General features: G+C 54.5%; 5 protein-coding genes across 5 annotated transcripts; 3 read left to right on the top strand and 2 right to left on the bottom strand.

Moving 5' to 3' along the window:
* Positions 1-10: 10 nt before the first annotated feature.
* Positions 11-1,472, bottom strand: H257_08156 (hypothetical protein). The gene is made up of 2 exons (XM_009833944.1): positions 368-1,472; positions 11-296 (listed from the first exon to the last, which is right to left on the bottom strand). The coding sequence occupies exons 1-2, from the start codon at positions 1,441-1,443 to the stop codon at positions 80-82; spliced, it is 1,293 nt and encodes a 430-aa protein (XP_009832246.1). The 5' UTR covers positions 1,444-1,472; the 3' UTR covers positions 11-79.
* Positions 1,473-2,045: 573 nt separating this feature from the next.
* On the top strand, positions 2,046-3,599 carry H257_08155 (hypothetical protein). The gene has a single exon (XM_009833943.1). The coding sequence runs from the start codon at positions 2,105-2,107 to the stop codon at positions 3,524-3,526; it is 1,422 nt and encodes a 473-aa protein (XP_009832245.1). The 5' UTR covers positions 2,046-2,104; the 3' UTR covers positions 3,527-3,599.
* Positions 3,600-3,692: 93 nt separating this feature from the next.
* Positions 3,693-4,760, bottom strand: H257_08154 (hypothetical protein). Its single transcript, XM_009833942.1, has 3 exons — positions 4,449-4,760; positions 4,254-4,404; positions 3,693-4,194 (listed from the first exon to the last, which is right to left on the bottom strand). The coding sequence occupies exons 1-3, from the start codon at positions 4,738-4,740 to the stop codon at positions 3,840-3,842; spliced, it is 798 nt and encodes a 265-aa protein (XP_009832244.1). The 5' UTR covers positions 4,741-4,760; the 3' UTR covers positions 3,693-3,839.
* A 533-nt stretch (positions 4,761-5,293) lies between these two features.
* Positions 5,294-7,112, top strand: H257_08153 (hypothetical protein). Its single transcript, XM_009833941.1, has 4 exons — positions 5,294-5,370; positions 5,451-5,556; positions 5,603-5,696; positions 5,746-7,112. The coding sequence occupies exons 1-4, from the start codon at positions 5,349-5,351 to the stop codon at positions 7,033-7,035; spliced, it is 1,512 nt and encodes a 503-aa protein (XP_009832243.1). The 5' UTR covers positions 5,294-5,348; the 3' UTR covers positions 7,036-7,112.
* A 1,498-nt stretch (positions 7,113-8,610) lies between these two features.
* Positions 8,611-22,798, top strand: H257_08152 (hypothetical protein). Its single transcript, XM_009833940.1, has 3 exons — positions 8,611-8,737; positions 8,792-8,869; positions 8,931-22,798. Exons 1-3 carry the CDS (start codon positions 8,645-8,647, stop codon positions 22,626-22,628), a joined length of 13,869 nt encoding a protein of 4,622 aa, XP_009832242.1. The 5' UTR covers positions 8,611-8,644; the 3' UTR covers positions 22,629-22,798.
* The last annotated feature ends 855 nt before the right edge of the window (positions 22,799-23,653 follow it).

Raw genomic sequence — 23,653 nt, 5'->3', positions numbered from 1 at the left:
GGAAGAGAAGGACGGAGCAACGTCACAGCGTTGTGAATATGCGCCTCCATAACACGAGTTCGATTCATAAGGTGGACTATTAAACGGTCGTTGGCCGACGACGGTTGGACTGAGGTTGATGGTTCTGGGGGTTGGTTCGACGGGAAGATTCCACTGCTTCTGCACACATTTGGCACGGCGGCGACTGCCAGTGCACGGCACCCTGCACGACTGCAAAGCCGACGCCGACGTCGACGCAGTACTGACCGGTCAAGTCTTCCCATTCCGCGGCGGTCACGATTTCGTACAACGGGTTCCTGTTCGAAACTTTAGAAGGGGGGAAGGGTGACAACAGAGTGCCATATCATATTCTTTCGTTCTTTCGTACGTGATGGAGTGTCCAGGGATCGACCCCGCGAAATGAGTCAGCGACGTTGACGCGCCAGACAAGAAGAGACCGACAGACGTGGGCACGACAGGGCGCTTGTGTCGTGCGCACAGGAGCGCGCCGTTGACAATGGGACCTGGAGGGAGGTGGTGCTTGTACTTTGTGTAGGCGCGCCATACCTTAGTCCATTTGAGCGGGACGAGGTAGAACGTGCTGATTTCAGGGCTAAACAGAGCAGGGGGGTAATGGTGTTTGCGGTGGACGAGGTCCAGAAGGGTGGACGTGGACGCATGGGTCAAGAGCCGATGGGTCTTTTGGAGGTTGATCGCGTCGGCGTCTTCTTCGGCGGTCACCACGCACCGTTCGCACTCGACAGCGCCGAGCCCGAGGCCATAGACTGGTTTGGGGAAATATGGAAACAGTTTTTTCCATTGGGAAAGGGGTAGGGTCATGCGCTTGCCATGACCGCTGGACAACGACAGAGGACGGAGACTCGAGTGGACGCACGTGAGGCTGTCGGATACGTCGGCAATGTCGCGCTCGACCAGGGGACTCAGTGCGTTGGCGACCTTGACGGCGGATTTTGGGAACCGAGCCATGGACTTGTATGCCTTCGGGCCTTGCTTTAGCAGCTTCTCGGCCTTGACACACTGTTTCTTGCAAGTGAGGACGAACGACTTGGCCAAGACCACACATGATGAAGGCGAGCACTCGCCAGAGTCAGAGGATAATGGCGTTGCGTAGACCAAGAGTGACTTGATGTACTGTAGCTCCACACATCGAAGCCACATGAGCGACGGAGGAAGTAGTAACTGGGATGAGGTTGGATCATCAGTCCACTGCGTGAGGAAGGCCAACGAAGGCGACTCCTTTACCAAGAGAGCCGCAAGGGTCGCTACGTGGCCGTGCAGCTCCTTGGAGACCAAACTAAGCCATAACAGCTCTGTGCTTGTAAGGTAGCGGCCAACGCCAATCCAAGTCACATGCATGTTCGCCAACCTCAGCAAGGGTGCGTGGCGGGCGGGATACGTATATATTTTTTGCGTCGTAATCATTTCCCCTCGGTATAGTGACATGCTTGTTGTCCGTGGTCGCCTAAACGAAGTTCGAAGCTTGAATTATAATGACCACGGCCATGAAATCGTGATTCCTCATTAAGCTCCACCATTTCAACCAATGAAATACACTCGTATTGAACCACTCATTCACGAACATCACTCACGTAATCATTTTGAGTGAAGGTAATATTACTGTTGAGCCCAGTATCATGAAGCCCTCAAATGCTTGTTGTGTGGCCTTTTCGTACGCAACACTCCAACTTCGCAGTAAAAATTAACAAAAAACAATATTGTCGATTTGATAGTACAAATTTGGGGAGGGGGTGCAATCTCATCGCGCCGACCAAACCGATCCACAATCGATCTGATTGGTTGTTGAATTTCATGTAGAAGGTTTTGATTGGCTAATAAGTTTGAGCTCATCTGAGGTAGCCAATCAAATCGATTTAAATTCCAACGAGAAACCACGCCACAACTCGAAATTTCAATCGAAAGCACAATAAGAATCCACCTACCTCATATTCATTGTACTTTAAATGAATTATTTGTTAATCAAAAGTAAATGAACAATCGGATCGCACTTGACAGAACGTCACCCACCATGAATCGCATTTAATCGAGTTCGACAATCGTTTCCGTTGGCGCTGCGGCATTGGACGCGGCATTGAAGTAGTATCGCATGGGCCGAACAAAGAAAGGCAACAAGGGCGGCGGGTATGACCAGCCGCCGACCGAGGTAACTCTTTCCAAGAAAAAGCGTGGCAAGAAGATGCAGGCTAGCAAGGAGCAGCACTTTGAGGAGAAGAAGAAGAAAAAGGAAAAGCTCGACAAGCTGAGGCTTCAAGACCATCCCAAGCGCCGCCGACACAAGCCAGTGGGAACAGTCCACGATCCCATTGACATCCATCATCCGTCCCCGGACATTGACAACAATAGCGACGCGGACTCGACGGAATCCACGTACATCTCCATCAAGGAGTCGCCCGTGGTCAAGGTCGCCGCTGCGTCGTCAGCTTCGTTGACCATCGCAGAAGATGATCTCGACACGCCGTGGATGAAACCCGGCCAGCGATATCGACACTCCAACGTGTTTCTGTGTCTGCACGATGAGATCTTGGACTTTGCGACCTTCCTGAGCCCGACCGCGGACGAAGTGGCCGCGCGGAATACGCTGGTGACGACCATGCAGGAGCTGGTCACGTCACTATGGGAAGGCGCTTCCATGGGCACGTTCGGGTCCCTTCTCACCGAGATGTACCTTCCAACGAGCGACATTGACATGGTCGTGCTGGACGGGCCGAGCGGCAAAGAGCCGTTGTACACGCTGGCGCGGCGCGTGGAAGAGCTCGGCATGGCGTCGTACTTGGAGGTGGTCGACTCTGCGCGCATCCCGATCGTCAAGTTCGTGCACACGGCGTCGGGGTTGAGTGTAGACGTGTCGTTTGGGGTCACGAGCGGGTTCGCCACCGCCGACTTGGTCAAGGGGTACCGGCTCAAGTACCCAGCATTCCGACCCCTCACTCTCTTGTTAAAGTACTTTTTGCAGCAGCGCAACTTGAACGAAACGTTCAAGGGCGGCGTGGGGTCGTTCCTGCTGCAGCTGATGGTCGTGAGCTTCCTCCAGCACAAGAACAGACTCAGCGTGTACTCGACCCAAGGCCAGGACCTGGGCCACCTGCTCGTCGACTTTTTCGATCTGTACGGCAACGTATTCAACTCGTCGGACTTGTCCATCTCGGTGCGCGAAGGCGGGGCGTACGTGACCAAGGAGTCGAAGGACTGGAAGAACTTCTCGCGCCCAGACTTGCTGAGTATGGAGAACCCCCACGACACCAACCACGACGTCGGCGCCAACTCGTACGAAGTGTGGCGGGTGTTCAAGGTGTTTTCGCATGCGGCCAAGGTCCTCAAAGCTGAGATCTGGAAGCGAGGCACGTTGCATGTGCATCACGATGACTACGGCACGAGCATTCTCGATCGCATCATTGCCCGAGATGCGCTGTTACATGACCGACAAGGCCCAAAAGTGTTTGGGTTTGCCATGTCCAAACCTGACGATATGAAGCCCCATCACCACCATCATCATCGTCGACATGACTGAATATAACAATCGGATATGACCAAACTATTAGTACTGGCATTGGATAGTACATTGTATCAATGGGATAACGTTAGTAGATGCATACTGAATGATGTCGACTCTAGACCAAGGTAACCAACCGCACTTTATAGGTGGTGTGGTGGAACGTTATGTTATGAGTTGTTATAATAATTATTCGTCCGTTAAGAGTCATATTAGTTGTAGGGCAAATTATACTGCATATGACTGGCAAAATATACAACTTTGTTGGACAGGCCTGTATGAATTGACGTGGTGTGCCATCTACATTACAGTACTAGGATTGAGAGATTCCTTAGACTTTGGTATCATTTGGAGGGGTCGACTTGGTTGTTGTGAGCTTGGCCACCACAGGCACGACATACCCAACCATACCCAGAGTCACGGGGTAAAACACAGACGACAGCGTCACTGCCGCCGCCCAAGTGCCGACAGCCGACCCGATGTCTCCCATGCCATACCGAGTCAGGATCGGAAGGATGTCCAGGCCTTGGAGCAGCGCCGCGTACAGCGCCGACACGACGGTGAGCCCCACGAGGCGAGACCCGATCATGTAACATGCGCCGTACTTGTCCATGACAGTGTTCATCTCCGACAGACCTCTCTGCAAGAGAGATGCACTTGATGCAGGGTCGGACGACGGGGGCAGTCTATGCATGCAGCAGACAGTTGAGGTGCTGTCATGACGGAGGAGCAAAGATATGCTTACGACGGCATGAGTGTCGAAACTTTGACTTTGGTGAGTTCGGGAAAGTACTTCGCGAGGAACGCCGCAGCGGCAAGGTCCAACGGCATGCGGAGCCGGCGAAACGGACGACTGGCGGCGTATGCGAGGGCGAACTCGGGCGAGATCGCCACCCCTAGTGGACGAACGTGAGGAAAAATGAGGTGGTGGATGGCAGACCTGAGAGCTGAAGCAGCGTATACGTCCCAAAGACGAATGTCATCTCCGACGCAATCATGACGCCAAACGTGAGGATCGTGTGGTCCTTGAGTGCAACGTTGAAATGGTCGACAGCGTCTTGGAGCAACGACGGGGGCTTGTGGTCTTCTTGCGGCGAGAACGAGGACGGAGGTGGCTGGAAGGAAGACAAGATCGGCCGAGAGGCGGAGCTAAAGATCCGTTGCGATGGAGTATACGAAGCCAGGCTACGGCGCATGGCTGCCGGACTCACCAAGCGGCGACAGAGCATCATGTTTACTGTTAACGCACGAAAATGTGAAAGTTGCGATAAAGAATGCATGTAAAATTAGGCGCCTTTGATTGGCTGAAAAAATATTATTCGGCTCGAAGTGTCACGTTTGTCAAAAAGTTAACAAGTGGATTGGATGCTCCACTCGGTAATACTGTAACGTTTCAACTCCCTTAGAGCTGTAGTAGGTAGCGAAGGAGTGACTGAGACTTAATATCAATAGCTGCGTATATCCCTTGCAGTCAGAAAGACTCACTTTTCTCCGAGACAGGTCGACGTCCATGTTTACACTTGACTTTAGGACTGCAAGATTGCATTGGCCAATGAAACGTCGCCGTGGGTTTTGACGACGCCAAGGTTTGGTTGGTGCAGAGCAAAAAGTGGTTTAACGCATTTAACGTCAGCATGTGGTTATGTATAACATGAATTGCAATGTTGTGTTATATTCAATACATGGGGTTTTAATAGGACGATCGAGTTGTTATAACTAACTGTCCGTGTTGCACCGAATTGTTGGTGGGGATGTATGCCTGGTAGCTTGCGCGGAATTGCATTCTATTTTTCTGACCATTCGTGTCCGCGGCGTCCGTGGCAGTGCGAAGGACGAATCGATGAGTACTGCACCAACTCTAAGTACGTCCTCACATGTATATGGACCCTCATGCCAGAGATGAGGTATCGAGGCCCTCATGAGTCGATCGATGTATGTGCAGGTGGAGATGCGCTGAAAGAAGCGTTGAAAAGCCAAGTGGAATTCTACTTCTCCAAGGCCAACCTCATCAATGACACGTTCCTTGTCTCGCAAATGAACTCCCAATTGTACTTAGCCGACGTTCCTTGTACGTCGTCACTCATTGCGTTGTAGGTATGTTCCCGTGGACGTGATTGTGGGCTTCTCCAAGATCAAGCAGCTCACCACCGACGTCGCGTTGGTCATCGACTCCATCAAGGACTCCAAGGTACCCTCCATCCAAACTTTACGATCTCACTAGATGCCATCATGTTTAGGTATGCTCGTCGAGCCCCGAAGGCGATGCCATCAAGCCCAACATCAAGTCGGAACGCAACACGATCATCCTTCGCGAAATTCCTTCCGCCACCGAGCCCAAGGACGTGGAAGCAATCTTCGAAGGCTGCGGCACTGTCGCAAGCGTGCGTAGTGACGTCGGCGACACGTGGTTCGTGACCATGGCCACGGAAGAAGACGCCGTGAACACGCTCTTGGCGCTTCGCTCCAAGACGTTCCACGACGCGCCCATCAAGGCGCGCCTCAAGTCGGAGAACGTTCTGCGCTCGTTCCTTCCAGATGCGAGTGCCGCCCCGTCCGCGACCGCCACGCCGTACCAGCCCACGAACGGATCTATCTACGGCAACACGCCGTACTACAACCAGGCGGTGCCCAACGCGTTCGGTGTGCAATACGCCGGTCGCACTCCGTTGACCAAGCCCGTCAAGGCGGCAAAAGCGGCGTCTAAGAAGGCCGCCGGTGCCACGCCCGCCGCCGCGGGACCCACGACCCCCACAAACGCAAAGAAGTCCAAGAAGAAGAAGGACGTTTCGACGGCGCCCGCTTCCAAATCCGTCGGCAAACACAGCGAACGCCAGCCGATCCTGAACTCGGCCAACTTTCCGCCGCTCCCGCTCACGAGCTCCAATGGCGCCGACATCACCTACAAGTACAGCCACGACGACATTATGGAGATTGTCAAGCACATGGATGACACAGACGTCCTCCTTCCCGCGGGCAAGATGGACTTTGAAACCCACGAGAGCGCGCTCACCCCCGTCGCGCACCCAGATTTGCTCAAGAACCAGCGCACGTACAGTATCGAACAGGCGCGGGAGGCGCTGCGTCAAGGCCGCCCCATCCGCAGTGACTCGGTCGGGTCGGTCGACTACGAAAGCCTCATGTACGGTGAAGAATACACCAAGGAAGCGCGTGAGTTGCGCGCGGCCGCTGCCAAGGACGTCCCGGCGAAGGAGGTGAAGGTCGCTTCCTCGACGGCCACGGTGGTCGGAGGCTACGCGGCGGCGTTGATCCACGGCACCCCCGTGGTGTCGCCCAAGAAAGCGGTAAAGGTGGTGGCGGACGTGGATGTGGAAGCGTCGGCAGACAAGAAGGACAAGGCTGCTCCCGCGACCGAGAAGAAGACCCCCAAGAAGAAGAAGGACAAGGCCGCGGACGCGCCTCCTTCAGCGGCGCCCGTGGTGCTGACTGGCGCGTGGGGCGGACGGTCGTTTGTGGACGTCGTGACCAAGCCCAAGGAGGGTACATCAGTAGAAAAGGAAGATGAATGAATAGGGAGAGGAGGCGGCCGTGACGGGGATGGTGTGTTGCATTTTAGAGATAATACATGGACATTTTTGCATGACTACGTTTGGGCAGCGCGAATAGCGTATCCGGTATCCGGATAACGAATAACACAACCATGGACCCGCTGAACTGGGTACATACGACGACAAGGACTACGATTAGATCGTCATGAATGCATGATGTGTAGAGTCATGTGAAGCTATTGGTGTGCCATATCCACCAAGAGATTGAGCAGAAAGACATGTTCTTCCGTTTAAGAGGTCGCATTGTCACCCGAGTTCACCTTGTGGGCTGGATCACGAGCACGCAGCCAAGGGCCGGTCGAGGTTGTTTGTGGTCCTTATTGTCAAGGGTGGTATCATCACGCATGCATATTGTAGTTGAATACATGCTCGACGATGGAAGTGGCGAAGTGAACTTGGTCAAGTGGGAAGAAGCGATGGGGAATGTGCTAGCATTAGGCGACGTGGTGCGCGTCCAGGGCAAACTCAAGCGTTCAACGTGGTCGAACGCCGTCGAAGTCACGATTTCAAACGTGGTACTGGTGACGGACCCGAACGAAGAAGTGCTGCACTGGATGGAAGTGCGCCATCTCTTCCTCACGGTGTACCTATCGACCCCTTGCGAGCATGTACGTACGTCCTTTTCATGACCATTATCTGCCCGTTGATAAGACTAACGTACAATACTATGGAAATATACACTAAGTAAAAGATATATTTACATATGCAGGCCAGTCCCCAACTCGAACGAGAAGAACGCCCAGTGCAAGCGTTTTTGCGCCAAGTGTTTCTAGGAACCGCCGACGATGTCGTGCTACCCACCACAGACGAAGATCACTTTGCCTGTTCCGTGGCCCTCTTCCTGCATCGTCGCCAGCAAGGTACACCATAGGACAAGCGAATATGATGATCCCATAGATTTGTAGCGACTCAACCGCCGCCCAACAGCCCCATTCGGTTTCGATTCCACGAACTCGTCAAGAACGCTGACGAGATGTTGCAGGTGTATATATCCATATACATGACGTCGCCTCTGGTTGATGAGATTGGTTGGGTAGGTCCCGAATGGCGCCCCTCGCATCACTGCTTTCCGCCGGGCATTTACCGTCCTGCGAAAAGCAGGGTTGTGTCATTTAGAAGGTACGTTCAACGGATTCTCACCCGTGATGGTGGGTACTCACACTCATGCTCGTAGATGCGGATAACGATGTCTACTGCTTTGTTACCTTGCCTGCAGCGTTGCAGCCGTGGATCGTTGGAACCGTTCGAGGTAGAAGCCGCCGTATTCTTCCACGTAGCGCACTGCAGTCTGACGTCATGTGGATCGTAGACGAGGGTGAAACGTCGGTTTCGCATTTGGTGTCCAAGGTCGTGCAGCTGAAGCTCTTCCGCCACCTCTCGCTCGACTGGATTGCCGCCGCCATCAACGAGCTCAGCAAAGCCAATGTCCTTTCCGCAACAGGAACTCAAATTTCGATCAAATAGCCATAAGTAGTATCCGGATAAACGAACCTAATAACCGGATTTGAAATACGAACGTTTTGAAAGTTGAAAGGTCGCAGTGGTGGAAGCGCAGAAGGGACGGCGGTAGATGGCGAGCTCCAAGGGCACTGCTTTGAACCAAGCAGTCGCACACCAATTGCCCACATGGGGTAGGCCCGTCGGAGAAAACACCGAGAAACTCGTACGTGAGATAGTGTAGATCCCACCACAACACGTGCCTTACATGTCTCCATAGCGGCCAAGTCAACTGCTACACGACCTCACCGCCAAATCGTCCAAGTCGATGCGAGCTAGTGCTCCCCACATCACCGAGGTACATTCGTCGCTCGATCTTGAGTTCATTCCTGCCTCTCATGCGTCTGTCTCCATTCCAGTTTATGAAACTGGAAGACCACAGCACGCAGCTGACGACGTCAGTGCCGATCGACCGGCCCTTATTCGAACCCACCCCCGGCGCGATCCTCTTTGATGAGTACATCCCGTTCAACACGCATTCCGCCAAGCTGTCCCTTCGCAACAACGACTCGGTCGCGCGGCGCATCAAGATCCTTCCGCCAGACTCGCCGTTTTTCAAAGTCAAAAAGGGCAATTCCCACGACAAGGACGGAAAGATCGCGGCGGGGATGGAAATCTCGTTCCTCATCGAGTTCCTTCCCCAAGAACGCAAAGAGTACGCGCACGACTTAGTCTGTTGCACGGAGCGCGAGAAGTTTGTCGTGCCGATCCGCGCGCGCGGGACCTTTGCGGCGCTGTCGATCCCGGACGAGATCGAGTTTGGGTTGTGTCCGGTCAAGATCAGGTGCTCCAAGGTCATGACGGTGCACAACATTGGGACGAAAGGTGCCAAGTTTGTGTTTACGACGACGCCGCCGTTCGCGATCTTGCCGCAAACGGTATTTCTCGACATTGGCGCGGCGATTCAAATGGAGATCGAGTTCAACCCCCAGCACACGCGGGAGCGCGAAGGCGAGCTCGAGATCCGCGACGACAGTGGCCGCGCCTCGTACGTCAAGCTCACGGGGGACGTGACCAACCTCGAAGTGTACCTGAGCCACCCGATGGTCGAGCCCAGCCCCGCGTACATCTCCCTCAGTTCGAGAAAGCGCATAAAGATTTGCAACGGCAGCGATTACCCCGTGGAGTTTTCATGGAAAGCATATGCCGGGCAAAAGAACGAACAGAGCGAGCGCGACCGGTTACTGGGCGAGTTGCACAGGATGGAGCTGGCGGAAATGGACGAATTGGCTCGATCTGTTGGGGCGACGGACGGCGAGCCGCAAGTGGACGACACAGCCACCAACAACAACCCGACACTCGTAGATGCCATTGGCATCCTCCAGCGAAAGTACAAAAACTTGCGGAAAGCCGTCGGGGACGACCCGATGCAGTTCCTCGACGACTGCTTCCACGTCGAACCCGCGACCGGCAAGATCTGGGCGCACTCGGAGACGGAGATCACGGCGACGTTTAGCCCCCGGACGGCGGCTTTGTACTCGTGCACAGCGTTTCTGGACGTGTCTGGACGTGACACGCGGCTGCCGCTGCAGATCCGGGGCCAGGGCATCGGTCCCAAGGCGTCGATTCTGTACGACGACCTGTTTGACTTTGGCGACGTGTTTATCAACGACCCGCAAACCCACGACTTTAGCATTCAAAACCGAGGCGAAATCCCCGCCGAGTTTGATTTGTTGGACGTGGCACTGCCGCATGGCGTGGACATTCAGTTTGCCCCGAGTTCAGGCGTATTGGGGATTAGCGACACGGCCAAGGTGTTTCTTACGTTTTGCTCGGCCGTGCTGGGCGAAATCAGCGTCAACTTCAACTTTAAACTGAAAGGGTCGGACGAGCTGCTTCGCGTGCGGTTCCGCGCCCACGTGATTCCGCCCATGTTTCAGTTTGACACGGACAAGGTCGAGTTTGGCGTCGTGAGCTTTGCGTTTCTGCAGACAAAGTATGTGACACTGTGCAACACGTCGCGCATTGCGATGGAGTACCAGCTGCGGATCCCCCAAGATGGGTTGTACAAGCACAAGGAGTTTACGCTCACGCCGTCCGAAGGCACGTTGGCGCCGTTTGGTAAACAACCCATTTGCATCGACTTTACCTCGGTCAACGTCAAACAGTACGAGTATTTCCTCGTCGTGAGCGTCAAAGGCGTCGGGTCCGACTTGCTTAACGTACCCGTGACCGCGCAGTGTTTTGTGCCCGAGGTGCTCGTCACGCGATCAGAGCTCGTGTACGGCGAGTGCTTTCTCCGGTATGCGCACTACCAAACGCTGAGTCTGACCAACACGAGCATGTCGTTGCCGGCCAAGTACGACTTTGTCGAGCAGGATGACCACTCGAAAGTCGTGGCGGCTTTCATTCCAGACGAGCTCGGCGGTGTGATCCCGCCCAGCACGACCAAAACCATCAACGTCGCGCTCGTGTGCGAGAAACTCGGCAGCATCCGCCTCCCCATGCACGTGCGCATCGCCGGCTCCATCGATTTGCCCCTCGCCGTGACGCTCAGTGCCCAGGGCAAGGGTCCACTGGTCGAAATCGACTGCGACGCCATCGACTGGGGAAACTGCTCGTGTTTAGTCGACCACCCCAAGAGCCTCTTTGTGACCAACAAGAGCTTGATCCCGGCGTCGTTTAAAACGTTTATCCGGAACGCGCGCAGCAAGTTTACCGTGGACAAGAAGGACTGTGTGTTAGCGCCGCATGAAACGGTGGAGCTGGTCGTGACGGCCAACTTGGACGACACGGTCGTGTTCAAGGAACAGCTGCACATTCTGGTGTTGGAAGGCGCGAACATTCTCATTCCACTGAATGCACGGGGTACGGGCACGACGATGTGGGCCCCGACGAACATGAGTTTGATCGACTTTCAGTTCCAAATGACGCACAAGCAGTGCGAATGGAGCTGTACGTTGGAGAACAAGGGCAAACGCGGCCAGATCCTCACGTGGGTCAACAAAACGGTCAAGCTGGCGCAGCTGGAGATGCTGCAAAAGGTCAAGGCGCTGCAGAAGATCACGACAAAAGCCAGCCAGGTCAAGACCGGCCAGTCAACCGACGACGGCCCGGTCCCGATATTCACCGTGTTCCCCACCACGATTGAACTCAAGCCCCGGACTGCATGTACGTTTTTCTTTCGCGGATTTAGCAGCAACCCTGGCATGATCACCGAGGAGCTGGTGTGCGAGACGCGGATTGGGCAGGAAAAGAACCCGAAAATTGCGTTTTCGACGCAAATTTGCGCGCAGTTTATCCACCCCAAGATGGAAACGTCGCAGCCAGGATCGACCGGCATGACGTTTTCGTATGTGTACGCCCCGTCAGTGGACATTCAAACCCAAACACAGCCGTTGGTGTTTACCAACGTGTGCGAATTGCCCCTGAGTTTTGTGCTCAAGACCCAAGTGCCGTTTGCCGTGGATATGTGGGAAGCGGTGCTGCAACCGGCGGAAAGCGTCGCGCTCAACGTCGAGTTTTACCCTGGGTATAAGGACGACCACATCAGTCGGTCGATCAACGGCAAACTCGTGACGTCGTACTCTGGGCATCCGCAAAAAGACACGATGGAGCTCAAGGGGGACATTTGCTTTCCCAACCTCGAGTTTGAGTACTCGCGCATCGACTTTGGCAGCATCTTGAACGACACGCAAAAGTCGCTCAGTGTCAAAGTGACCAATATTTCGCAGGTCGCCACGGCGTTTCATTGGGTGTTTATCGAAGACGAAAAGGAATCGCGCGCCGCGGCCACGGCCAAGCGACCGTACATCCCGATCAACCAAGTGTTTGACATTTTGCCCATTCGTGGGGTGCTACAACCCCACGAAACCGAGTCGGTCGAGTTTATCTTTTACGGCCACGCCAACCGAAAGTTCAAATCCATCGTCGCGTGTGAAGTCGAAGGCGGGCCCGAGTACGAACTCACGTTGTCGGGGGAAGCGTCGTCCGTGAGCTATCGACTGGATCGACCGTACATTGACTTTGGCCCGGTTGTGTACAACAAGTCGGAAGACCGCGAGTTTTGCATCCTCAACCTTGGCAAAGTCGCGTTTAGTTTTGCGATTAGTTTGGACAAGCTCAGTCGATCGGGGATTGCCGACGTGAGTCCGATTGCTGGGCGTATCTTTGCCAACGACAAGCAGCGCATCTCTGTTCGGTTTCGTCCAGGGATTCCAGCGTGCATGGTCGAAACATTGTGGCTCGAAGTCGCGCACTTTCAGCCGGTCGAGTTCAAACTGTACTGCCACGGCATCTTTGCGTCGTTGTCTGCGAATTTACCAAGGGGAACCAACCATCCCAACTGTTCGGTGCATGGTGTCCAGCCCAAATGGCGCGAGTTGCTCCGCATTGCCAAAGACAACATTGAACATCCAAACGTCGACGCGATTCCGCCTGCGGTGGCGGCTGCGTGCGAAACGACCACGTTAGGGTTGACAAGACCCAACTCGAGGGCGCCGCCTCCGCTTCGGAACCCGGGTGGAGGAGGAGGGGGAGCCAACAACAACAACAATGGCATGGCCACGGACCGCGGCAGCACATCGTCCCGAATCACAGGCCGGACGACGTCGCGGTTCACAGATCGCGTGATCACGTCAACCGCGCGTAGCACGATGAAACCGATGACGTCATCGCCTTCGAAAGACTCGTTCTTTGACCCGTTGTCGAAAATGACCAATTTCGACGAGTTGGACGTCGACACGGAAGCGTGTCGGGTGCTGTTTGTCCAGTACTTGCTCAAGAACGAAGAAAAGGTTAGGGCAGCAGTCAGTGAATCCACAATATCTGCAACAACGCAAGCGGCGGCAGCTGTGCCCAAGGCGTTGACGGTGCCCACACTAAGTATTGCCAAACCAATGACAGCTGCGCCATCAACAACAACGCTAGAGGCAAAGAAATCCAAAAAAGTAGACAGCAACGAAGAAGGCACCGACGACGACGACACAACCGCCGCCAAACAATCACTCACCACCACCAACAACACAGGTTTTATCCTGAGCCAGTACATATTGGACTTTGGCAATGTCGTGTCGGGAACTCACCGCGTGAAGAAATTTCTGCTCACCAACACGGGCCAAGTCCCGACGAGTTTTCAAATCGACAAGAATGTGGCGCTGGCCAAGGGGTTCTCGATCGAACCGGAGCGTGTCGTGCGACTACTGGAGAAGAAATCGATTGAGTTTACCGTGACATTTCAAGCGCGAAAGAACGGCCGACACGGAACCCACGGCGCCAACATCTTTTTAGAGGTCAAGAACGGGCCGTGTAGCCTACTCACGCTCAAAGCCAACGTGACAGTACCGGACATAGCCATTTCCCAAGACTCGTTGGAGTATGGCCAAGTGGTCGTGGGAAGGTCGCTTGTGATGCACACGCAGTTTCACAACACGAGTCCGGTGGGGGTCGAGTGGAGCTTGAAGAAACCGATCGGATCGTCGCGGGATGTGGGCTACTTTCGCATGGAGCCGCAAGGGGGGGTGCTACACCCAGGCACACGATGCAACGTTCGCATCGAGTTTATCCCTTTGGAAGGCCGACTATACCATGTCAAAGTGCCTGTGAAGATCAACGCGAACCCGAGGACGAGGGCCATCAGCTGCTCAGGGGAAGGCACCGAGTTGCGTGTGAGTTTCAACCCGCCGATGGCAGAACTGGGCCCGCTGCTGCCGTTCGGCACGCCCGTGGAGCGCCACATCACCATGAAAAACGAATCCGACTATGCCATTGAAGTCTACTCGTTGGATTTTGACCACCAGTACAAGGACGAAGAAGACGTGCTGCGCAACGCTTCGGGGTATTCCGACGACGAGCTGCTCCGGTTGCCGCTTCGGTTGCCGGGCGAGCCGCTCCCTCCAGAGCTGTCGACGAGTCCGAGTGACTCGGAGGGCGGGGGGGGGGTGTCACTACCAACGACCACGAAGCGAATGAAGCAAGAAGCGTCGGATTTTATCATCCTCGGGCCTCCGTGCAGTGGCAAGTCGACGCAAGCCAAGTTGCTGGGCGAAAAGGACAACATTCCCGTGTGGACGATTGACCAGGTGGTGCTGGCCGCGAGTCGCGACGAGTCGGATGTGGGCAAAGCGGTGCGTCGGGCACTCAAGCTGCCGCTTCTGCCGTGGGACCTCCCGCCTGTGGAAGTCCCGTCGCCAGAGGATCACGTGGATGTGCACGACAAAAAGCAAAAGAAGAAGAAAGAGGACGAACACGACGTGACGGTGGAGGTGCCGGCGCCCGTCGTCGTCGTCGAAGCCGACGTACCGTTTACGTGGGAACTGCTTCGAGACGTGCTGGAGTCTAGATTGAGTCTGGACGACATGAGCAACGGAAGCGTACTAGACGGATTGGACAATTCGTATTTATCTATCGAGGACACATACAAGGCGATCGCAATCGCATTGGAAGGCGCAACTATCTTGCTGCTCAACTTTACAGACGACATGTACGAGAGCCAAGTGACAGAAATGATCAAGGCCTGTCACGATGCCCTGCACGACTTGGACATGCAAACTCATACGTTGGACGGGGGGGACTCTATGGCCGAGAGCGGCCACAACGACCCCAACAAATTGGAGAGGATTCTCGACCAAGAAACGCCAGTGCCGTCCCCTCCCTCCTCGTCCCCATCACCTTCCCCCGACGACAACCACGCGGTCGCCGGCGTTGGGGGGCCGGGGGACGACGTCACACGGCTCCACGTGTTGCTGGACAAGCTGCACTTTCAATTGGAACACAACACGTTTGAACAGTACACTCAAGCTCTACCGGCGTTTGTGGACCAATTGAGGTTGCTCACTGCTCCGTCAACCTCGATGTCTTTCGACCTGGAGACGACCGCACTTAGCACGTCGCGTAGCAACCTCAGTCAAGGCTCGGCAGATGAAATGTCCTTGCCCATTGTCCATCCACCTAACGACGACGTGGAGCCTCCGCAACCCGCCCCCCTTTCCACCACCGACGAAGCTGTCGTTACTTCCGACCAACCGCTCACTCGACCGAAAAAGGTCCATCGCTTGTTGGTGCTCAACGAAGTAACGGTCACCGAAGTGGCTCCCCCCCTTGTGATGCATGGAGCCCTCCACGCTGCGATTGAAAAGTTCTCACGGGAACTGCAGTCATCGCACTTGATGGTGCCGGCGCCGGTGTCGTACCAGCTCGTGAAAAAGCCCTACTCCCGCAGCTCGCGCAAGCCCGTGGTGCGGTTCCAAATCGCGTCCGACCGCATGCGGTGGATCTTGCCGCCTCGGGGCGAGTGTTCGTTTGTGGTGCAGTTTGCCTCGAACGAAGTGGGCACGTTCGACAGCACGCTGGGTTTTGAGATTGTGGGCGGACGGCGCGAATTGAGTCTGTTTTGCCGAGCCCAGTGCGCCGTGCCAACGATCAACAGCGACCCGCGCAACGTGTTTATGAGTCGCGGGAAAGCCAAGCTGGACGGGATGGTCCAAAAGAAGTACGTATTGACGACATCGCAGTACGAGTTTGGCCCGTTGCTCATTGGTAAAACGCCAGCTTTGCGCCATGAACCGGTGGCGTCCGAGATGTACAAGGCCGCAAAACGCACCAACGCCGAGGTGTTTCGCATTTCCAACCCGTGCAAGTACACATGCCATCTCCACTTTGCATTTGAAAAGACGACAGATGTGTTTTTCGTCGAGCCCACCACGTTCGAAGTTTGCGAAGGCGACACGGCCGAGGTCATGGTGTGGGCTTTCCCAACTGCCAAGGGCGTCGTGGAGGACGCGCTAGTGTGCTGCATAGCGGACAATCCAGAGCCCGTCGTGTTCCCAGTCACGTGCGTCGGGTGTGTGCCGTCGCTCCAACTTACGGGTGTACCAGTAGTCGGCGACCCGCCGGACAAAGTGATCGATTTCGACCGGCTTTTGTTGAATCGACGGGAGGAAAAGCAGTTTACGGTGTCCAACACGTCAGACATCCCCGTGTCGTGGAAGCTAGCACTGACGAATTGCCCTGGGGACTTTGAATTTGCACCAAAGGAGGGGGTGCTCAAGTCGAATCAGCGCGCGATAGTAGGCGTGTCGTTCACGGCGGCAAAGGAGGGTCTGTTTAGCTTCCCCGTGGATGTCGAGTACTCGGACGCGGAAACGGGGTTCCATCCCCAGCACATGGAGAAACTATTGATCAAAGCCGAAGCGTACAAGATTGACGTGTGTTCGTTTGAAGGCAACGACCCGCCAGGGCAAACTACCGCTACTAGTAGTACTAGTAGTGGCGACCACCCCGCCGACAAGATGAACGGAATGCTCGACTTTGGGCTGCTCCGCGTGGGCGACGCCGTGACCAAGAGCTTTCAACTGCGAAATCGCGGCAAGTACGACATCAAAGTGCTGCTTTCGATCAAGCGCCATAAGGACCTGTTTCAAATCAAACCGGTCGAGGCGATCATTCCCCCGGGCAAAGTCCAGTCCATCGACGTCACGTTTCAAAGCTCGACGGAAATCGCGTTACGGGACTGCAAAGACATCAAGTGTGTCATTATGGAGCACCTTACGGGGGAAGCAGTCCACGAATTCCCCGTCTTGTTGCACTGCCGCGCCGTATTTAGCAAGTTCCGGCTCCAGCCGGCGCGCGGGTTAAGCTTTGGGTCGATGCGGTTCAACGAAGACAAGAAGACCAAACGCCTGGAACTGCGCAACGACGGCGATTTTGCCTTTAAGTTCCGTGTGCAGCCGTATAACGAGCCGTTGATGGCTGTGGACGGTCCTGTGGACCCCAAGCCGCTTCAAATCGGACAGTTTACTGTCACGCCGAATGCAGGTACATTAGACCCAGGGCGAATCATGGCGCTGGACGTGGGGTTCCAACCCGTTGGAGCGTCAGTGTTTCGCGAAATGTTTCGATTGGATGTGAGTGGTCGCGATGTGTCGAACGAGGCGGAATCGTCGGCCCTCTTGTACGAACTAAATGGGGAAAGCTGCTACCCCGGCATCAACACGACCGACATGGAGAGCCTCTTTGAGGAGCAAGCGGTCGTCCGCACATTCGGTTTAGGGGACTCGTCAACCACGTCCCACGAGTTTCGGCCGCGCAACCAGCCCATGTTTGCCCACGTGGAAAAGTTGTTTGACTTTGGCGCGATCGTCGTGTCGAAAAATGTGGTTGAGCGGTACAAAATATCCAACCCGACCAAGGTACTGGCATCAGTCAACTTTACAATCCAAGGCGGCACTGGGAAAGAGGAGGAAAAGGAAAAGGTCGACGAGGATGCAAACGCGTTCTCGGTGCAGCCCAGTGTGTGGGACATCCCGCCCCACGAACACCGGTATGTAAACGTGCACTTCAAACCCACCGCCATGCGCATGTATCGTGCCTTGTTTACTGCGTCAGTCGTGGACGGAGCCGATCCAGCGACCAGTCGGCTCCAGTTTGACGTGTGTGGCGAAGGCACGATGCCATGTGTGACGATCGAGTCGCCGACAGTTCGAGATCCGTTGACGGGGGTGCTGACGCTGGCTTATGGTCGGGTTCGCGTGGGCAAGTCCAAGGAGCTCCCGCTGGTCGTTCGAAACGATGGAATCGTGCCGGCCACGGTGCTGTTTTCGCTGCCAAGCTCGACGTTTTCGTTTCCAGACTGCAACAACGCCGTAACGATGGCCCCCAAGACATCCCAGGCGTTCCAAGTAACGTTCAAACCGGTCAAAGCCCATGACAGCGACGACAGTCCGTGCGTGGCCTCGTTGAAACTGAGCGTTCAGTACAACCCGTTCGAAGACACAGTGGTCAAGTTGACCGGCCAAGGGTACAGGGAGGTAGTGGTGTTGCAAGACCTGCAAAACGACGAAGAAGATGCTGTGCACTTTGAAGACGTTGACGTGGACTACATGACCGACGACAAACCCGCAGAGGAAAAGACGTTTGTCTTGGCCAACCACTCGGCCAACATCGTGCGATTCACGTGGCCTACCCATCATGTGAACATCAAGTTTGTGCCGACGATTGGGCATGTGTTGGCAAAGTCTCAAAAACAAATCCGAGTTTCGTTTTGGCCGTCTCGCGGCCAAGTGCCGTTGCACATTCAAGACAAACTGGCGCTCCAGCTGCAAAAGATCAAGCGAAGTTGTACTACTGACACGAGTGACTGGGACGACAGCATGACAGTTGCATCAAATGACCAAGTATCGAGCACGGCCGAGCCCGCGTTTGAAGTCGACGGGTTGCTAAACCCGTTGACGCTGCACGTGTTTGCCGTGGCCGACCGCGCCCAGTACTCGTGCGACGTGGACTCAATCCAGTTCAAAAAGACCTTCATGTTTCAAGCATGCACGTACAAGTTTACGCTGAAAAACCCAAGCAAGATACGAGTCGGGTACTCGTGGAGCTGGCTGTCGCTCGACAGCAGCAGCAACGACATGAATGGGCCGTTTACGATCGCGCCGGACGCTGGGGAAATCGCAGGTGGCGACAGCCAAGAGTTTGTCGTAAGGTTTGCACCCGTCGAAGTGCACGAGTTCCAGTACAAACTCACGGGCCACATGAAGAACGGGCATGACCATGTGATAGACGTCCACGGGAGTTCGTTGCGTCCGGTGTGTCATGTCGACCTTGAACCAAGCGACTATTGCGCGCGCCGGGCTCTTCATTTGGTCGGCCCGACCGGCGAGTTGGGGCCACTGGATCCATCTGTCCGCGTCGTGGAAATGGAGTCACTTGGAGTCCGCGTGCGCAACACCAAGCGTTTTTACGTGATTAACCCCACCAACATCTCGTACGAGTTTGTGTGGGTGTCAGAAGGCAACGTGAACCCGTGCTTTCGGTGCGCGACGCCCAAGGGGCTCATGCTGGCCGGCAAGCGGTGCGAAATGGTGTTTGAATTCACGCCGCAGCAGATGGACCTCCAAGAGATGTTTTGGCGGCTCAAAATTGCCCAGTTCCAACTGGACCAGCTGTTTCTGTTTGTCGGCACCACGTCCGAGCCGCGCGTGCTGTTTGATCGCGGTGGCGTCAACTTTACCACGCTCTTGTTGGGGTCCAAAGCGGTGCAGAGCGTGTACTTGGTCAACGACGAGCACTTGCCGTTCAATTTCGCCTTTGACAAGGGACTCGGGTTTCTCGGTGACAAGCCCGTGGTCAGCTTGACGCCGTTGAGTGGGGTCGTGCCGCCCCATAGCCGGTGCGCCATCGAGATCGAGTTTGCCCCCGTGGAAGAAAAACTGTACAATTTCAACTTGAATTGCCATATCAAGCGAAAACCCACGCGGTTGAGCCTGAACATCAAGGGGGAGGGGTACGCGATTCACGATGTTGTGGTACTGCAGGAAGACGAACGCGCATTGAGCCACAACGTGATGGAGCCCAACACGGTGCACCGCGTGGACTTTGGCATTGTCCGCGTCAACGAAACGCTGCGCAAATCGGTGGTCATTTCCAACACGGGGAAATTCAACTTTGAATTCAACCTCCACTGGTCATTTCCGTCGGGGTCGCACCCGATGGTAACCGTTGACCCGATGCATGGCACGGTGCGCAAGAACGACAAGGTCACGTGTCATCTTACGTTTGCCCCGACATTGGAAACGTCGTTGGACGCGTTTCAGCTCGTGTGCACCACCGCCGGGTCGAGGGAGTACACGCTCAAGCTGCACGGGCGGTCGGTGCCTCCGGCGGTCGAGTTTTCGTTCGTATCGCACGACTTTGGGGCGTGTTTCATTGCCGAACCGGACGCAAAGGTGCCGATTGTCGAGACTGTTGTATTGCGCATTGCCAACCAAGACGCCGAAATGGACATCAGCCTCGACTGTGCGTTCGAGAAGCGGTCGCATTTGCGGGTGCAGGTGCAGCCGACGGTGCTGGGTCCCCACGAAGCGTTGGATGTGCCTATTACGTTTATCGCGCGGACAGAAGGCTATATCGACGAAGTGATTCCGTTCACAATCAACGGCACAACCGTGATCAACGTGACCATCAAAGGCGAGGGGATTTTCCCCAAGATTGAACTGGTCGGGAACGTCCAGCAACTGGTCAATTTTGGAACCCTTCAGATCGGCCAGTCCCAGTCGCGGTTTGTCAAGCTGCTCAACCGGGCCAAGCGAAAGACAACGGTCGAGTTGATTTCGCCACCGAATATGGACATCAGCCTCTTTCCACAACACGAGATTGTCCTAAAACCGAGGGAAACCGTCGATGTGGAGCTTCGGTTTGCGCCGTCCCGGCGAATTCCAGCGTTCCAAGAGGAACTTGCCATGGAAGTGGCAGGCACACGCAAAAAGTTGGTCGTCCTAACCGGGTGGGGCCAAGGCATGGACGTGCAACTCGATACCGAAACGCTCGGGTTTGGGTCAGTGGTGTTTGGGTCGCAACTGATTCGAAAGGTGTTGCTGCAGAACCGCGGCGACCTCGTGGCCAAGTTTGCATGGGATGTCAAGCGCTTGGGCGCCGACTTTACGATCGTGCCCGTGGACGGCGTCGTGTTGCCCAACCAAGACAAGCAGTTTGACATTACGTTTCGCCCACATAAAATCGACGACGACATTCGCCACGACAAAATTCCGTGTGCTATCGAAGGCGGCGGCTTTGCATCGCTCACGCTGACGGGGTCGTGTGTGGCCATGGTCGAGTCGGCCATGAAAGAGCTCGTGTTTGAGTCCAAAGTCCGAAAAGACTCGACCAAGGACATTGTGATTGAGAACAAGACCAGTCTTCCGTGGAACTTGCTGCCCGTGGTAACGGGCGATCACTGGCGTTGTGCCGAAAACCTCGCGGTACCTGCGGGAGGCAAGGCGACCCTGCCGGTCGTCTATTGTCCTCTGAGCATGACGCAGCTTGCGACGGACACGAGAGAACGCCCCAAGCGGCACACTGGCACTATCTTCTTTGCCGTGCCAGATGGATCCGCCATCAACTACAACTTGGTGGGCACGGCGTCTGAACCCGAAGCCCTGGACACAATCAATGTCAAGACGCAGGCCAAAACGTCGCTTGCTATGAAGCTGCCCATCAAGAATTGGCTGAAATGTGCCCAGGTGTTTCACGTGCGCATTGAAAACGCCCACAAGTCGACGTTTGTCCAAGGCGCCGACACGATCACGGTGCCCCCCAACGCCCAACGCGACTACGGGCTCAAAGTATACGCGTACATTGAAGGCGCCAACGACTTTAAAGTCACGTTCACCAACACGGACACGGGCGAGTTCCTGTTTTACCTCGTGCATGTGGACGTGGCCGCACCTGGTGTGATCGACACGTTTGTGTTTCACGCGCCAGTGCGGCAAAGCGTCAAGAAAGTCATCACGATCGAAAACCCGTTCCCGGACTCGACGCCGATTCCTTTCGACGACAGCGTCAAGTGGTGGCGATGCTCGTCGCCATGCGTCCGCGTCCGCCGACTTGGAGAACTCACCGGTCGCACGGAAGGGTCGTTTGAAGTTGAATACCGGCCGTTGCTGCATGTGGGGGACGTTCCTAGCGACGTGGACTTGTCCATCTCGTGTCCGCAATTGGGCGAGTACAACTACAAGCTGCAGCTGACCACGTCGCCCGCCGGCATTGAGCGCATTTTGTACTTTAACGTGCCGCTCGGGGGCTGTCAAACGCAGTCGTTCCGGTTCCAAACGTTTGTGGCCAAGCCGTGCGAGTTCAAATGTGCGGTGCAGCAGCCCACGTTTTTCAACGTAAGCCCGTCGGTCAAGGTGGACGCATCCGACTGGGACGGCGCCGAGTGCACCGTTTCGATCAAGTTTGAGCCCGAGGCGCTGGGCGAAATCCGCGACACGCTCGTGCTCGTGTCCGACGTCGGAGGCGAGTACAAGTGCACTTTGCAAGGCCACAGCGTGCCCCCCCTGCCCCAAGGCCCGTTTGTGTTTACCGCGACCAAGGAAATCGAGTTCAAAAATGTGTTTACTACCGCGAGGGAGTTTGTGTTTACGGTGGACAACCCCGCGGCGTTCAGTGTTAACACGAGGCAAGCTACGATTGGCCCAAAATCAGTGAAGTCGGTTGTCGTCAAAGTCGAAGACACGACGAAACCTGTGGTGGGCAAACTGCTCGTCACGTGTCCGGCGCTGGTGGACTTGCCGCCGTGGGTGTACTACCTCGAAGCCGAAACCAGCGACAGCAAAAAGTAGAAGAAACAACACGTTGTAAATTATATGCTAGTCATGAATGCTAACTAGTTCGATACTCGTAGTACTAACTACTACAGTACGTAGTATATTTGGTATATTAGTACTACACTGTAACTATTAATATATCGTATTCCAGTAGTGCTGTATACTACTGGAGTATAGTACTTCGAAGTACAAAGCACTGAAGTGCTGCTATTGATAAGAAGGTAACGCATCAATCATCCGAACGGTTTTTGAAGCAGATTTTGCATAGAAAAAAAATATAATTCAAGGACTATATTCTACATATAAAGAAGCAACTGCGATTTGGCATGATTTGATATTTGTAGGCAAATTAATATGACGAAACAAGAGCATGATGAATTTTAACGTGCACATATTCTCCGAACGGTTTCAAACATGAGGAGTTTTGTATCTATTGAATTATAATGCGAATTAAAATTTGATTCAATATATACTGTCGTTCTCCACTGGATTCAAAGCTTTATTAATTAAATTTGGATCAAATTTAAAAACAACGAGTAAAAAAAATTACTTCCGCTTTTGCCATTTCGCTGGGGCCGCATGAAGATCCTCTATGGAATGCCGCTCGCCGTTCGTCTTGACGCGTTATCATTTTGTAGAAGTGCTTCCAACCATACCATAACGACTCGGACGTGAAAACCATTCGGACAGAGCATCGGACACAGAAATATTTGAGGAATTAATACAATTGTTGCATACAAATTTCAAGCTTGCTTCACGTAATTAAAATAACGAGGATAGGATAGGTACAGCGTAACTAGAGACTGCACATCAACGACAACCGCAAGTCCTTACTAGTACTAACGCAGTAACCAAGCGGTCATGCTCAAATAGGTAAAGCCTTAATGATTACTACGTAGTACAAGCACTACTTCATCCTTCACGCTCGCAAGGGCTGCCAGTAAACTACACTGTACTGCAGGTTCATCAAATAACATATGACAATTATAAAAAGAGATATTATATTCCAAAATATTACTTGTATATAAACTATATTGAGA

Source organism: Aphanomyces astaci (genome assembly GCF_000520075.1).
Source record: "Aphanomyces astaci strain APO3 unplaced genomic scaffold supercont1.18, whole genome shotgun sequence".
NCBI classification, from domain to species: domain Eukaryota; phylum Oomycota; class Saprolegniomycetes; order Saprolegniales; family Verrucalvaceae; genus Aphanomyces; species Aphanomyces astaci.
The sequence above is the reverse complement of the archived record's forward strand: the minus strand, read 5'-3'. Positions and strand labels throughout refer to the sequence as shown.